Genomic DNA, 17,322 nt, shown 5'->3' with positions numbered 1-17,322 from the left:
CCATTTTAAGTTCTAACGGGTTCGCACTAGATCAGTGTGGAGCGATGCCTAGTGCGCCTTCCGTCTGAAGAAAAGAGAGACCTGAGACAACAACATAGCATGGCAGCAACAAATAACAACACAGCATAGTAGCAACACAACATGACAACGACATGGCAGCAGCACAACATGGTAGCAGCACAAAACATGGTACAAACATTATTGGGCACAGACGACAGCACAAAGGGCAAGAAGGTAGCGACAACAATACATCACGCAAAGCAGCCACATCTGTCAGTAAGAGTGTCCATGATTGAGTCTTTGAATAAAGAGATTGAGATATAACTGTCCAGTTTGTTGCAGCTCGTTCCAGTCACTAGCTGAAACAAGCTGCAGTAGATATCTCAGATAGGGGGGAGTGAGGCCAAGAGGGTTTTAGAAATAATCATCAACCAGTGGGTCTTGAGATGGGTATACAGAGATGACCAGTTTACAGATAGAGTGCAATGATGTGTCCTATAAAGGAGCATTGGTGGCAAATCTGATGGCCGAATGGTAAAGATCATCTAGCCGCTCGAGAGTACCCTTACCTGCCGATCTATAAATTACACCTCGGTAATCTAGCATGGGTTAGTTTTGCAGCTGGGGTGAAAGAGGAGCGATTACTTGAATTGCAGAGGATAAGTTCATTAGAGTTACCAGCCTCAGAAATTGCAAACCAAAGAAATTCTTCACAGAGTTCAAGTAACAGACACATCTCAACATCAAATCAAATCAAATTTTATTTGTCACATACACATGGTTAGCAGATGTTAATGCGAGTGTAGCGAAATGCTTGTGCTTCTAGTTCCGACAATGCAGTAATAACCAACAAGTAATCTAACTAACAACTGTTCAGAGGAGAATGCGTGAATCAGGCCGTCATGGTCGAATTGCAACCAGTGATCCGGGTCAACAGCATCAATGTAACAGTATAACTTTAGACCGTCCCCTCGCCCATACCTGGGCGTGAACCAGGGGCCCTCTGCACACATCAACAACAGTCACCCACAAAGCATCGTTACCCATCCCTCTACAAAAGCCACAGCCCTTGCAGAGCAAGGGGAACCACTACTTCAAGGTCTCAGAGCAAGTGACGCCACCGATTGAAACTCTATTTAGCGCGCACCATCGCTAACTAGCTAGCTATTTCACATCGCCCTGTCTCAAACCATGGACCTTTCCCAAGTAAGGCAAACTACACTACTTGAACTGCTTTAGGTGGTACTTGGGTGTCAGTTTGCCTGGGTGGTGGATTAGTCACTCTCTGAACCTAATTAACTCAGAAATTGCTTTGTCTATTACCTTAACATTGATGCAGTGTTTTTTTTAACAAATAAATGTCCAGGACTGTTCTATTTATGTATAGTGGAGGCCAGAATTTGGCCACAGGTGATTTTATCCTGCAGTCAACATGACATTTGCATGCTCCTTCAAAACTTGAGACATCTGTGGCATTGTGTTGTGTGACAAAACTGCACATTTTAGTGTGGCCTTTTATTGTCTCCAGCACAAGGTGCACTTGTGTAATGATCATGCTGTTTAATCAGGTTTTGGTATGCCACACCTGTTAGGTGGATGGATTATCTTGGCAAAGGGGAAATTATCACTATCGGAGATGTAAACAAATTTGTGCACAAAACTGAAAAGAAATAAGCTTTTGTTGTGTTTGGAAAATGGGATCTTTTATTTCAGCTCATGAAAAATTGGACCAACACTTTACACGTTTGTTTATACTTTTGCTCAGTATAGAATCCATTAGTAGACTGCAAATTGACTGCAGTCATCCGGAACAACAGCAAAGGCATTTAGGCCTTTGGGAGTTCTGCATCACTGGGCATCTCACAGCTGGATTTTCCTTTGTAGTCTGTTATCATCTGCAAACCCTGCCATATATGACGAGCGTCGGAGCCAGTATAATAGGCTTCCACCCTTCTCCTGTATTGTCATTTTGCATATTCGATGGCTCATTGGAGGTCGTAGCGGGCTTATTTATATGGGTCCATGTCTGTGTCCCGTTCCTTGTAATCGGTAGCTCTAGCCTTTAACCCAGCATGCATACCTTCATATAGTCACTGTGGGGACGAGGTAGTCTATGCACTTATTGATGAAGCCTGTGACAAATGTAGTAAATTAGCCTAGCCTCTGTTTCATCGGAAACACTTCCGTATTTTCATTGCATTGTTGCTGTTTTTTATTTAAAGAAATGTTCAAGCCTGTTCTATTTATGTAGCCTATATTGTAGTCCTATCAATTTGTTCGTTTATTTTCAGTTATCGGCTCTGTCAATTTTGTTAAAAAATGTTTCCGCCCGGTCTCGAACCGGGGACCTTTCGCGTGTGAGGCGAACGTGATAACCACTACACTACGGAAACCTTCAAAAATATCACTTGGGTGTCATTTTGACTGGGTGAAGGGTTCGTCGCGCTCAGAATGTAATGAAGTCAGAAATTGCTTTGTTTTATCACCGTTGCATTTCCACTGGTTATTTGAAGAAATGTCTAAGACAGTTCCATTCATGTATACTGTAGTCCAGATTTACGATTTACGATAACCCAGCATGGATACCTTCATATAGTCACTGTGGGGACGACGTAGTCTATGCACTTATCATTGCATTGCTGCTGTTTTTTATTTAAAGAAATGTTCAAGCCGGTTCTATCTATGTAGCCCTATGGATGTGTTGTTTATTTTCAGTTATTGTCCCCATCTATTTAGTTAAAATGTGTTTCCGCCCGGTTTCGAACCGGGGACCTTTCGCGTGTGAGGCGAACGTGATAACCACTACACTACGGAAACTTAGGTACAAAGTTAGGTTCGTTGCGCTTGGAATCTAATGAACGGAGGTTGCTTGTTCTATTTCCCTCAGTGGTGGAAAAAGTACCCAACTATTATACTTGAGTATAAGTATAGATACCTTATTAATAGAAAGTTAAAAGTCAAAGTCACCCAGGAAAATAACACTTGAGTAAAAGTCTAAAAGTATTTGGTTCTAAATACACTTAAGTATCAAAAGTAAATGTAATTGCTAAAATATACTTAAGTATCAAAAGTAGAAGTATAAATACTTTCAAATTCCTTCTTTTAAGCAAAGCAGATGGCACCATTGTCTTGTTTTAGAAATGTATGGATAGCCAGGGACACACGCCAACATAATTTACTAAAGATGCATTTGTGTTAAGTGAGTGCCAGATCAAAGGCAGTAGGGATGACCGTGTGTTTTCTTGATAAGTGCGTGAATTGGACCATTTCCTGTCCTGCTAAGCATTCAAAATGTAACGAGTACTTTGGGTGTCAGGTAATATGTATTGAGTAAAAAGCACATCATTTTCTTTAGGAATCCAGTAATTTTGTAAATCTGAGTTAACTATCGATTTAACTTCATTAAGGGAATGCATTTTGTACTTGTTTCCGTAGTGTAGTGGTTATCACGTTCGCCTAACACGCGAAAGGTCCCCGGTTCGAGACCGGGCGGAAACACTTTTTCCAAAATTTGACAGCACTCTAGGTCTCAGAACAAATACATTGACTAAATAAATAGAAGGCACTTGGACATTTCTTCAATCAAATTACGTAATAACCATTTAATAATAATTCCCCTTTGGGATATACAGAATTATTAAGTTTGAAACAAAACCCCCTTGGAGTTACATATTTACTGCGTTGCATGATATAGTTGTTTATGTAACAACCTGCTACAATTGGAGATAAATGGCAACAGTGTATGTGTATGATACGATGAACTGTTGATAAAATGTACTTTGTGTCTGACGCGACTGCGCGTTGAAATACAATTCCCACAACCCTGCACTCCGTGAAAGACGCAAGTGCGCATGCGCTGTTCAACCCATTATTTTGTCCTCCTCAAGCCACAAATAAAGAACAGGCTGAGTGTTCTTTGATATGAATTAAATATTAATATACGGAAACATTTTGTTCCTGTTCAATGTCACTCTTATACATGGAGTTACACGATACATAGCTTTGCATTTTGGCCGGGCTGTAAAGCCTGCCGTCGGGGGATTCGAGGCCGAAAACACTGCGGAGTGACAGCACGATAGCTTGGGTGTTTAGCTATTTGGTTAGCTAGCCTGCTAACGGAAGGGGTTCGAGAGGAGGGAAAATAAGATAGAGGAATTTTGACAACTCCGTCTTTCAGGCAGAAAGGGTTGCGGCTGCCCTTTTCCTGTCAAACCTGCCGAGCGGATGGCGCACCTACGCGACATGCAGAACCAGGTAGGTAGCCTAATCTGTAGGGACTGTCACCCCGTTTAGCCAAGGCGAACCCCGATGACTGCGAGGCATTCGATTAATAGATGGGCGGGTTTAGGTGGGTGGGGGCGCCTAGCTAAATCATTACACACTGACACAGACGACTGGAGATTTCGAAGATAGCGGAGATGTACACACCCATCCGAAATCCATTCAGCCTCCAATGTTTAATCTTGTCTCTGTCAACAACACACATCCTCCTAATCCCCATCAAGTAAACCAGCTAACCAATAACAGTGTCGGTTATTTGCACGACTTATATTGTAGCCTATTTGGACAACATATGATCAAATTACCTTTCTAAACTGTAATAACGTCTTACAAATAGATCATCCAAAACCAGAATGGCCAAATGTCTTGACAGATCTAGTTTACGAGCTAATAAAGCCTGTATTTGTGCCTCTTACTAAGTCCTATGTTGTCACTGCTTTCCTGTGGAGCAGAATTCCAGGCTGGGTCCTGAGGAATACTTCACCAAGCAGGAGCACATTGGGAATATTCCATTTTATTTGGAATGGGAACCAGACACAATTAAAAGGGCCTATTTATATAATGAATATGGAGAGCAGAAATGATTAAATCGTTAATTACACCTCTCACTAAAGGCTTCAGCGAAACAAAAGTTATACTTAAATCCAAACGGGTTCTCTAGTAAATTAATAAGAATGTCTCACTCAATGATAAATGGCCTTTTTCCTTTTATTCAGATTACAACCTCAATAACTTTCAGTTATTGAAATGGAAATCATCTCCCAAATATTTTCTTTATTTTTTTTACATTGTAGAATAATAGTGAAGACAAACTATGAAATAACACATATGGAATCATGTAGTAACCAAAAAAGTGTTAAATCTAAATATATTTTATATTCTATATTTATATTCAAAGTAGCCACCATTTGTCCAAACTTTTGACTGGTACTGTGTATGTATGTACAGTGGGGAGAACAAGTATTTGATACACTGCCGATTTTGCAGGTTTTCCTACTTACAAAGCATGTAATTTTTATCATAGGTACACTTCAGCTGTGAAGGATGGAGTCTAAAACAAAAATACAGAAAATCACGTATGATTTTTAAGTAATTCATTTGCATTTTATTGCATGACATAAGTATTTGATACATCATAAAAGCATAACTTAATATTTGGTACAGAAACCTTTGTTTGCAATTACAGAGATCATACGTTTCCTGTAGTTCTTGACCAGGTTTGCACACACTGCAGCAGGGATTTTGGCCCACTCCTCCATACAGACCTTCTCCAGATCCTTCAGGTTTCGGGGCTGTCGCTGGGCAATACAGGCTTTCAGCTCCCTCCAAAGATTTTCTATTGGGTTCAGGTCTGGAGACTGGCTAGACCACTCCAGGACCTTGAGATGCTTCTTACGGAGCCACTACTTAGTTGCCTTGGCTGTGTGTTTCAGGTTGTTGTCATGCTGGAAGACCCAGCCACGACCCATCTTCAATGCTCTTACTGAGGGAAGGAGGTTGTTGGCCAAGATCTCGCGATACATGGCCCCATCCATCCTCCCCTCCCCTCAATACGGTGCAGTCGTCCTGTCCCCTTTGCAGAAAAGCATCCCCAAAGAATTATGTTTCCACCTCCATGCTTCACTGTTGGCATGGTGTTCTTGGGGTTGTACTCATCCTTCTTCTTCCTCCAAACATGCAAGTGGAGTTTAGACCAAAAAGCTAAATTTTTGTCTCATCAGACCACATGACCTTCTCCCATTCCTCCTCTGGATCATCCAGATGGTCATTGGCAAACTTCAGACGGGCCTGGACATGCGCTGGCTTGAGCAGGGGGACCTTGTGTGTGCTGCAGGATTTTAATCCATGATGGCGTAGTGTGTTACTAATGGTTTTCTTTGAGACTGTGGTCCCAGCTCTCTTCAGGTCATTGACCAGGTCCTGCCGTGTAGTTCTGGGCTGATCCCTCACCTTCCTCATGATCATTGATGCCCCACAATGTGAGATCTTGCATGGAGCCCCAGACAGAGTGTGATTGACCACCATCTTGAACTTCTTCCATTTTCTAATAATTGCGCCAACAGTTGTTGCCTTCTGACCAAGCTGCTTGCCTATTGTCCTGTAGCCCATCCCAGCCTTGTGCATGTCTACAATTCTATCCCTGATATCCTTACACAGCTCTCTGGTCTTGGCCATTGTGGAGAGGTTGGAGTCTGTTTGATTGAGTGTGTGGACAGGTGTCTTTTATACAGGTAACGAGTTCAAACAGGTGCAGTTAATACAGGTAATGAGTGGAGAACAGGAGGGCTTCTTAAAGAAAAACTAACAGGTCTGTGAGAGCTGGAATTTTTACTGGTTGGTAGGTGATCAAATACTTATGTCATGCAATAAAATGCAAATGAATTACTTAAAAATCATACAATGTGATTTTCTGGATTTTTGTTTTACATTCTGTCTCTCACAGTTGAAGTGTACCTATGATAAAAATTACAGACCTCTACATGCTTTGTAAGTAGGAAAACCTGCAAAATCGGCAGTGTATCAAATACTGGTTCTCCCCACTCTATGTATTTGTATATACACTCAGCAAAAAAAGAAACGTCCTCTCACTGTCAACTGCGTTTATTTTCAGCAAATTTAACATGTGTAAATATTTGTATGAACATAACAAAATTCAACAACTGAGACATAAACTGAACAAGTTCCACAGACATGTGGCTAACAGAAATTGAATAATATGTCCCCGAACAAAGGGGGGGGAGTGAAAATCCAAAGTAACAGTCAGTATCTGGTGTGGCCACCAGCTGCATTAAGTACTGCAGTGCATCTCCCCCCCCATGAACTGCACCAGATTTGCCAGTTCTTGCTGTGAGATGTTACCCCACTCTTCCACCAAGGCACCTGCAGTTCCCGGACATTTCTGGGGGGAATGGCCCTAACCCTCACCCTTCGATCAAACAGGTCCCAGAAGTGCTCAATGGGATTGAGATCCGGGCTCTTCGCTGGCCATGGCAGAACACTGACATTCCTGTCTTGCAGGAAATCACGCACAGAACGAGCAGTATGGCTGGTGGCATTGTCATGCTGGAGGGTCATGTCAGAATGAGCCTGCAGGAAGGGTACCACATGAGGGAGGAGGATGTCTTCCCTGTAACGCACAGCATTGAGATTGCCTGCAATGACAACAAGCTCAGTCCGATGATGCTGTACCATGACGGACCCTCCGCCTCCAAATCGATCCCGCTCCAGAGTACATGCCTCGGTGTAAAGCTCATTCCTTCAACAATAAACGCGAATCCGACCATCACCCCTGGTGAGACAAAACCGCGACTCGTCAGTGAAGAGCACTTTTTGACAGTCCTGTCTGGTCCAGCGACAGTGGGTTTGTGCCCATAGGCGACGTTGTTGCCGGTGATGTCTTGTGAGGACCTGCCTTATAACAGGCCTACAAACCCTCAGTCCAGCCTCTCTCAGCCTATTGCAGACAGTCTGAGCACTGATGGAGGGATGGTGCATTCCTGGTGTAACTCTGGCAGTTGTTGTTGCCATCCTGCACCTGTCCCGCAGGTGTGATTTTCGTTAGGTACCGATCCTGTGCAGGTGTTGTTACACGTGGTCTGCCACTGCGAGGACGATCATCTGTCCGTCCTGTCTCCCTGTAGCTCTGTCTTTGGCGTCTCACAGTACGGACATTGCAATTTATTTCCCTGGCCACATCTGTAGTCCTCATGCCTCCTTGCAGCATGCCTAAGGCACGTTCACGCAGATGAGCAGGGACCCTGGGCATCTTTCTTTTGGTGTTTTTCAGAATCAGTAGAAAGGCTTCTTTAGTGTCCTAAGTTTTCATAACTGACCTTAATTGCCTACCATCTGTAAGCTGTTAGTGTCTTAACGACCGTTCCACAGGTGCATGTTTATTAATTGTTTATGGTTCATTGGACAAGCATGGGAAACAGTGTTTCAACCCTTTACAATGAAGATCTGTGAAGTTATTTGGATTTTTATAAATTATCTTTGAAAGACAGGGTCCTGAAAAAGGGACATTTCTTTTTTTGCTAAGTTTATATATATTTGCATACAAGTATATGGGGGATTGGAAGTGATGCAGACAATTACATTGATGGAAGCTACAATCTCTCTGCAATATTAAAGCTGATCTGCCCCATAAAATAATAATTAAAAAAGCTTACTAAGTCCTTCTATGTTGTCACTGCTTTCCTGTGGAGCAGAATTCCAGGCTGGATCCTGAGGAATACTTCACCAAGCAGGAGCGCATTGGGAAGGGCTCCTTTGGAGAGGTCTACAAGGGCATCAACAACCGCACCAAAGAGGTAGTGGCCATCAAGATCATTGACCTGGAGGAAGCCGAGGACGAGATCGAAGACATACAGCAGGAGATCACTGTACTGAGTCAGTGTGACAGCCCCTTTGTCACCAAGTACTATGGCTCCTACCTGAAGGTGAAGCTAAACGCATAGATAGACAGAGACTGAAAGAGAGACACACATACAGACATACATACAATAATATACACCAATATATACACACGCACACAAACTCACACACTCTGAGACTTCTGCCTATGTTCAGGTCAAATCTCACAGCAAGCCTTAGCATTGAAAATGTCTCGGTCTCTGTTTCTCCAGGGCACTAAGCTGTGGATCATCATGGAGTATTTGGGTGGGGGATCAGCTCTGGACCTGGTAAGACAATGCCTTTCCTAATTGCCCCTGAGGGGATAAATACAATTGTATTTCATTGAATCAATGCCAATTGTTTGATTCATAAATGCTGACTTAGATGTCTGATTAATAAATTCTAACTTACAATACAACTGCATGAGTTGGAGGATGTACACAGCACACGTATTTAGCAATAATCTAAATAGGCTCTCAGCAAGAAACTCTCCCTTTCTCCTTCCCTTTCTCTCCCATTATCTCTCTCTCTGTCCCTCCCCCACTATTTCTCTCTCTTCAGCTACGTCCTGGGCCTCTAGAAGAGACCTATATCGCCACCATACTGCGGGAAATACTGAAGGGACTGGAGTACCTGCACTCTGAGAGGAAGATCCACAGAGATATCAAAGGTTCAGGCTGCTCCCTTTGGTCCTCTATCAATCTGTCTATGCAACAGGACAGCACCCCCTAACAGAATCCCCCAACCATCGAAATGATACCCTGAGCCTGCACTCTCCTGGCGGTTTACGTAGTGTCGTGGTTATCACGTTCGCCTAACACGCAAAAGGTCCCCGGTTCAAAACCGGGCATAAACATATTTTCAAAAAGTAAATAGCAGCTGCTGTGGCTGCGGAACCGACTTTTCGTTCCCCCGAACTAAAGGTCTCAGTGACTGCACATGTGTTTTATCTACTTGACGCACAGTCTCTGCTCTACTTGTAGAGAACAGGGGTGTATTCATTAGCCAGATTCTATTGAAAAACGCTGCCGTTGTGAAACGTTTTTTAACGGAAACCATTTACTCCAAACAGAAAACATTTTACAATGAAAACAAGAGTTTCTATTGGACAAATTCATGTAGGTCCCTCCCCGTTTTGTTTGCTCTGTTTGCTTCCATTTGGTTCTTTGAGTAAACGGTAAGCAGTTTCCGTTGCAATACATTTTGCAACAGAATATGACTAATGAATACACTCCAGGCTACTCTGGCGAAAGCTGAATCAATGTCTGCAAGATCACATAATGACAGTATTATACATAACACAACCTAATAAAATAGCATAGTATGACATTACTGTAAGACAAAATCACCACCACATCTTTCTCTCGTGGCCAAAACTGAACAGCGCGCCACGAGGCAAAATGCTACAGTTTGCTAACACCATCTGCTTTGAAATTCACTCACTGTACATCATTCAAAACAACACTGTAGGCTACTTCGAAACAACACTGTGTTACTCAAGAAGATCTAAGTATCCCCATGAAACTGATTGAGATCAACTGGTTAGTAGCGGATGGATGTTTCACCGATAAAACTTGAAGAATTATAATTTGCGATTAAACAGAAAAATGTGAAGGGAGAGACCAAATGTGTGCGGAAAGTAGAGGTAAAGAAACGCATGCGCAGAACGTGAAATGCACACGAGCAAAAGTTCAGGACCTTCAATCAGGGTAAAAAAGTTGTTTTCGCAGCCACTCCGATATGTACACTCAAGTGCCAGTTTACTAGGTACACCCATTTAGTACCGGGTGGGAACCCCCTTTGCCTCCAAAACAGCCTGACTTCTTGGGGGCATAGATTCTACAAGGTGTGGTATCAAGGGACCTAAAGTGTGACAGAAAAACATTCCCCACACCACTACACCACTGCCACCAGTCTGTACCGTTGACACCAGGCAGGATGGGCCATGGACTCATGCTGCTTACGCTAGATCCTGACTCTGCCATCAGCATGACGCAACAGGAACCGTGATTTGTCGGACCAGGCAATGTTTTTCCACTCCTCAATTGCCCAGTGTTGGTGATCACACGTCCACTTGAGCAGCTTCTTCTTGTTTTTAGCTGATAGGAGTGGAACCCGGTGTGATCGTCTGCTGCAATAGTCCATCCGTGACAAGACCGACGAGTTGTGCATTCTGAGATGCTGTTCTGCACACCACTGTTGTACTGCACCGTTATTTGCCTGTTTGTGGTCCGCCTGTTAGCTGCACGATTCTTGCCATTCTTCTTTGGCCTCTCATCACCCACAGGACTGCCGCTGACTGGGTGTTTTTTGTTTGTTTCACCATTCTCTGTAAACCCTAGACACTGTTGTGCATGTTAACCCCAGGAGGCTGGTTCTGAGATACTGGAACCGCCTGGTACTGATGATCATACCACGCTCAAAGTCACTTAGGTCACTCGTTTTGCCCTCTAACGTTCAATCAAACAGTAACTGAATGCCTCGATGCCCGTCTGCCTGTTTATATAGCAAAAGATGGCCACGTGACTCACTGTCTGTAGGAACGATCCATTTTCATGAACGGGGTGGTGTACCTAATAAACTGGCCACTGAGTGTATATGTAGACAAAATCAAATAACTTGATATACTGGTACATACTTTATCATGTGGGATCATTTTATCTGCCAGTTCACTTCAGTTTCCATAGTGTGTAGTGGTTATCACATTCAGTCCAGCTCCCCAGTTCAAAACCGTGCAGAAAACATGTTTTGATAAAACAGATATGGGCCGATGACTGAAAATAAAAACACATACATACAGTAGGCCTATACAGTATATACAATAAGTAGAACAGTTTGACATTTCTTCAAATGACCAGCAACAATGAAATGGTAATAGGCTAAGCAATATTCTGCATGTGATACTCATAAACCTGCTACTCCGAAAGCACAAAGAATTCATTAGGTTCTGAGAGTGATAAATATTCAGTCTTGCAGTTGAGTTTATGTAAAGTGCACAAGAAATGGGCCTGCCAATAACAATAATTCTCATTCCAATCTCCCATTATAGTTTTGTTAAAGAGATTTTCCGGTACTATTTTAGCCAGTAGTTCTGAAAGTAGCGCCCGCGAGCCAAAAGTGATCCCCAAAGATTGCGTACTACATCACAAATGTGCACCACGTCATTGCTCTCTCTCTACTGTGTTTGCATTGTGCTAGCTGTCACTCAAATGGCAAGGGGCTGAAGCTCATTGGCTGAAACTCAAATTGCTAGGGGGCTGGCTCACGTGGGGGTTAATGTAGGGAAAATTGCGCAGCACAACTTCCAGAAAACAGTCGCTTTCAAACTTGGGATTTTGTGGCTAATTGAGGTAAGACAGTAACTCTCGTCATACACTACATGGTATGTGGACACCCCTTAAAATGAGTGGATTTGGCTATTTCAACCACACCCGTTGCTGACCGGTGTATAAAATCGAGCACACAGCAATGCAATGTCCATAGACAAACATTAGCAGTAGAATGGCCTTACTGAAGAGCTCAGTGACTATCAGTGGCACAGTCATAGGATGCCACCTTTCCAACAAGTCAGTCAGTCAAAACATTTTCAACTGTAGGTGCTGTTATTGTGAAGTGGAAACGTCTAGGAGCAACAACAGCTCAACCGCAAAGTGGTAGGCCACACAGGCTCACGGAACGGGACCACTGAAGCACGTAGCGCATAAAAATCGTCTATCCTCGGTTGCAACACTCACTACTGAGTAACAAACTGCCTCTGGAAGTAACTTCAGCACAATAATTGTTCATCGGGAGCTTCATGAAATGGGTTTACATGGCCGAGCATCCACACAAGCCTAAGATTACCTTGCGCAATGCCAAGCGTCGGCTAGACTGGTGTAATGGAGTGATGAATTACACTTCACCATCTGGCAGTCTGACGACTAATCTTGGTTTAGCGCATGTTAATGCCCTTGATTTTGGAATGAGAAGTTTGACAAACAGGTGTCCACATATTTCTGGTTATGTAGTGTATATTATGCAGGTATGATCTACACGTTCACACATCCAGCCAAACAAAAAATGCAAAGTACCTGAGCATGTCTTTAATAGTTGAAAAAATACTAAAGACTGATCTGGGAAGACCATGTAGAAAACTATATGTGCCAGTGGATATGAGGTTCAGCCGACACAGATCTGTCCAGTCCAAGATATCTTCAGAACAGGTTTATTACAGATGCTGGGTTTAACCACACTCCTTGTTTTGACTGCCTACTGTGTAAGTGTGTGTAAAAGTGGTTTTATTGAAGCCATTGAATGCTGGTGAGGGGAGGACGGCTCATAATAATGAATGGAATGGTATCAAACACATGGAAAGCAGGTCTTTGATGTCTTTGAGACCATTCCATTCATTCTGTTCCAGCCATTACTATGAGTCCATCCTCCCCATTTAAAGTGCCACCAGCCACCACTGATGAAGGAATAGAAAGGAAAGAAATAACCATTAGTATTGGCTTACATGACATACCATAGAGTAGACTGTGGGGGTATACAGAATATATTATGACAAGGTACTGCTCTGCCATGGTATAATGCAAGGGGCAATGCCAAATACACTTAAGAGAAATACACTTACAGAATAAAGACCCATTTACTGGTAAGTAAACGTGACTGGGATGTATCTAAGGTCTTGCATGAGACCAGAACCAACGTGGAATAGTGGCCAACTGCTTCATGTGGAAAGGGACAGGCTTTTGGGCTATATGCAACATTTGGCTACATACAGTACCTACATATTGTAGCTACATGATATAATTACATGAGGCTACATAAAATAATCTAAATGTCCACAAACACGGCTATAACTTTAACCTGACAACACGAGTAAAATAATATGCTTAAAACGATATAGCGTTACTTATGTGCTATACCAAGACTAACAAGCTAATGTTAAGATGACTGGCTGACATCTTGGCTTAGCTAGCTAGCAATTGCATGAAGCACATGGAAAAGGAAAATATGTTACCATAAACATGGTAAATAACTGAACTGCCTTAGCAAGCAATGACATGTTACAGTACTTACAATTAGATGCATGCACTAACTGCAGGTTAAATTCAATAAAGTTGAGGCACAGGCCAAGGAGCTTCTGACTTCGATCTCACTTTGAAGATGGCCCGGCTCAGTCAGGTTCACCGGGAATGACGAACTGTGATTGGCTGATATAGGTACTACTAATAAAAATAAAGAGTGTTGGGCAAGTACAACAAACTATTAGATTGGGGCTGCTGAAACGACTAGATAACTGTTAATTAATGTTGCTCTTTAGCTAACTGGGTAGTGTTGTGATCTAACGTTACTGATATACAACATGTATATTGTTCAATCTTGTTATTACATGTCGTTACAGTGTTTAAACAGTAGATGTTCTGATTCATCAGGGGCTGGAGATTTTACAGGAGAATCATCCATAAAAACTGATTTCTACAAAGCAATAGCTGTAGGCCAATAGATCAACATAGAGAACATTAATTACCATCTTCTTTTTGAATGATGTGTTGTGATGATATCTATTAAATGTAAGTTATCACTGTAAGTCACTTTGGATAAAAGCATCTACTAAGTGGCATTTATTATTATTATTATTATTATTATATATTGACCACCAACCTTGCTGTCTCCCTCCCCTTCTCCTTCTCTCTGTGGCAGCTGCCAATGTGCTGCTGTCAGAGCAAGGCGACGTGAAGCTGGCAGATTTTGGCGTGGCGGGCCAGCTGACCGACACCCAGATCAAGAGGAACACATTCGTGGGCACTCCCTTCTGGATGGCGCCCGAGGTCATCAAACAGTCGGCGTACGACTTTAAGGTCAGCAGCCCCCACGGAGTTGGCAGTTGTCTCAAATATGTCCTAGTCTGTAGGGTTGGTTGTCAGAAGGGTTTATTTCTGTTCAGGATATTCAATGAAACTCCAATCTGAGAAGAGCCTCTTATTGTCAATGAACATTTTTCTATTTTTGAATTGGAAGATTGTTTCACTTCCTTAATTGACTGAATTGAGGTGGAATTTACATTAATCCTGCTGCTGCTTATTTGTTTTTAATGTCAGCCTCTTTAAACATGTTCAGCACATCCCTTATGAATTCTGTACACATAAATATCAAGTGTGTCTGTGTGTGAGCACATATGTTTTTATCTGTGTATACTTGGCTGTCTTACACTGGCTTCCTCCTAGGCGGATATCTGGTCCCTGGGCATCACGGCCATTGAGCTGGCCAAAGGGGAGCCCCCCAACTCAGACCTGCACCCCATGAGGGTCCTCTTCCTCATTCCGAAGAACACCCCTCCCACCCTGGAGGGATCCTACAGCAAGCCCTTCAAAGAGTTTGTGGAGGCCTGCCTCAATAAAGACCCGCGCTTTGTGAGTCAGTTCATTTCTCCATTGACAATGATTTTCTGTTGAGTGCTAGGCTTAATCTGGGTTCTGGGAAAGTGGCCCTGAGAAGTCTACCTGGTTGTGGGGATTAGCAGTAGACAACCTATCATGAGCATGACTTTGTAGGCAGCCTTCCATAAAAGAGAACATGGGTACTTACGCTGTTGTTTGTTTTATTTATAGAAATAAACTTACAAATACCTCTATGGTGCTGCTGGTGCACCTATATTTAGAGTTGTATCATAAAAATACCAACTTCATTTCTAAAGCGCTCAAAGCAGTCATATTTAGTATGGGACTGAATGCGTGTCTTTGTACTACGCTCTTTCCCTCCATAGAGGCCAACAGCCAAGGAGCTGGTGAAGCACAAGTTCATTACACGCTACACCAAGAAGACAGCCTACCTGTCGGAACTCATCGACCGCTACCGTCGCTGGAGGTCCGAGGGCCACGGGGAGGAGTCCAGCTCAGACGACTCAGATATGTGAGGCCCTTAACACACCCACAAGCGCAGACATATACAGTGCACAATGGATGAAGCAGTTTTGAAACACACACACAGACAACCTAACCAACATATTGAATATTTCTGACTGGCTGTAGATATATAACATGCAGTTCTCTATTTTACGTGGTACTGAATTAAACATTTCAAACAGACCTACTGTCTCCTTCTCTTCTTCTTACAGGGATGCTGATGGTGACGACAACCAGAGTCCGATGTGGACCTTCCCCACAGTCCGACCCAGCTCCATGAACAAACTACAGAAGGGGTACACACACTCCGATACAGAGGTGAGACCATGTTGGTGCACATTTAAACACACAAACAAACGGTTTGGGCTGGGACACTGAAGTCATTTGTCTCTGTTTTTTGTTTTTTTTAGTCTGCAGATTCGGTGAAACGCCAACCCAAGTCACAGTGTCTGTCGGCATTGGTCACTCCCATTTTCAAAGAGGTAACAAGTTACAGAAGCTACTCATTAGAATGTCCACATTGTGTAGACAATACAATTTTCCTTTTCTATTAACTTTATATCTATGCTGAAATGGAACTAATCCCTGTTTGTCCTGTCCAGTTAAAGGAGAAGCGGAGGGCTGCTGGAGGTGGCGTGGGGGCCATCGAAGAGCTGGAGAACGCCTTTAACCTGGCCGAGGAGTCCTGTCCCGGCATCTCAGACCGTCTCGTCACACACATGATGGAGAGGGTCTGCAGGTGAGTCTGGCTTCAAGCACACACACACACACACACACAATTCTAATACACTTCAGTGACATCCTTTTCTCATCTCTTGTCCTTTGTGACTAACCCCACTGATCTGAAAGGACAAAGAATAAAAGGTGAGGTATGACTAAGGACACAGATGAGTGCGATTCATTGGAGTCTTATCACTTCAGTGTCACCTAGTCACTCATTTAAATCTACCCTCTTCTATTCATCAGGTTCTCTCTCAATGGTAACACCACGCCCTCCTCGCGGTGAACCCCTGCTGGCTGCTACTCCAAATCCCCTTCCGCCTACTTCTATTCCCCCTCAGACCGTCCAACACCCCCCATGGACCACGAAAACCCCTCCTCTGCCCCCTAGTCCACCTGACCAATCTCCCAGAGAACTTTTAATTAGTTATGATTAAATATTTTTACAGTTTTTCTTTATAGAACGGAGAGTATTTAAAACAAAAAGAAAGCCATGACATTAAGAGTGCTGTGTATACCTGTTAGATCGAGAGAGAAACAATCCTAAAATAAAGTCTATGGAAACGTCTATGGGTTTATGAGCTTGTCTGTTGCATCACATGCATGGGTGTTGTAGGTTTTCTATTCAATGTAACTCAACAAATAAAACCTGGGTAAAATACATATTTTAAATAATTCAGCTTGTGCACCTTTGGCACTATTCCATTGTGCTTGACACAAATCAAGCACACAAGTATTGCAAGTGTTTGATATACATATTCAATCTGGGTCTGAAGCAAGTTCTTTGAACATTTTGTTCAATATAAAAACCACCATCCCAGTTCGATCGGTGGCAAGTTCCAATGTTTCCACCTGTCCGGTTCATTTTTAAGCTCCTCAGCTTTCCTCACACTGGCAGTGAGCGGCAGGGCCTCGGGTGACCTTAGTCTTAGCCAGGCCCACTGCTCCGCTGTTGCCAGGTGGTCATAGGTATGAAGACTCCTTGAGAGCGTTCACCATTTTACAAGCGTTTCACTATGGGAGCTAGGCTAGTGTTAGG

The 17,322-nt window shown here is 43.0% G+C and overlaps 1 protein-coding gene and 3 non-coding genes across 5 annotated transcripts; 2 read left to right on the top strand and 2 right to left on the bottom strand.

Annotated features, from left to right (window-relative positions):
* Positions 1–2,320: 2,320 nt before the first annotated feature.
* On the bottom strand, positions 2,321–2,393 carry trnav-cac. Its single transcript has one exon. It is a non-coding gene; the product is annotated as a tRNA-Val (tRNA).
* Positions 2,394–2,744: 351 nt separating this feature from the next.
* trnav-cac lies at positions 2,745–2,817 on the bottom strand. Its single transcript has one exon. It is a non-coding gene; the product is annotated as a tRNA-Val (tRNA).
* Positions 2,818–3,425: 608 nt separating this feature from the next.
* On the top strand, positions 3,426–3,498 carry trnav-aac. The gene has a single exon. It is a non-coding gene; the product is annotated as a tRNA-Val (tRNA).
* A 358-nt stretch (positions 3,499–3,856) lies between these two features.
* Positions 3,857–16,851, top strand: stk25b (serine/threonine kinase 25b). Of its 2 annotated transcripts, XM_024391956.2 has the most exons (12): positions 3,857–4,254; positions 8,490–8,720; positions 8,907–8,963; positions 9,238–9,346; positions 14,362–14,519; positions 14,886–15,071; positions 15,425–15,570; positions 15,776–15,881; positions 15,974–16,045; positions 16,166–16,302; positions 16,413–16,427; positions 16,530–16,851. In XM_024391956.2, the coding sequence occupies exons 1-12, from the start codon at positions 4,225–4,227 to the stop codon at positions 16,567–16,569; spliced, it is 1,287 nt and encodes a 428-aa protein (XP_024247724.1). In that variant the 5' UTR covers positions 3,857–4,224; the 3' UTR covers positions 16,570–16,851. The 2 variants fall into 2 exon arrangements, with proteins under 2 accessions (XP_024247724.1, XP_024247725.1); XM_024391957.2 differs by lacking the exon at positions 16,413–16,427 and having other exon boundaries at positions 3,858–4,254.
* The last annotated feature ends 471 nt before the right edge of the window (positions 16,852–17,322 follow it).

Source organism: Oncorhynchus tshawytscha, linkage group LG28 (genome assembly GCF_018296145.1).
Source record: "Oncorhynchus tshawytscha isolate Ot180627B linkage group LG28, Otsh_v2.0, whole genome shotgun sequence".
Taxonomy (NCBI): Eukaryota; Metazoa; Chordata; class Actinopteri; order Salmoniformes; family Salmonidae; genus Oncorhynchus; species Oncorhynchus tshawytscha.
The sequence above is the reverse complement of the archived record's forward strand: the minus strand, read 5'-3'. Positions and strand labels throughout refer to the sequence as shown.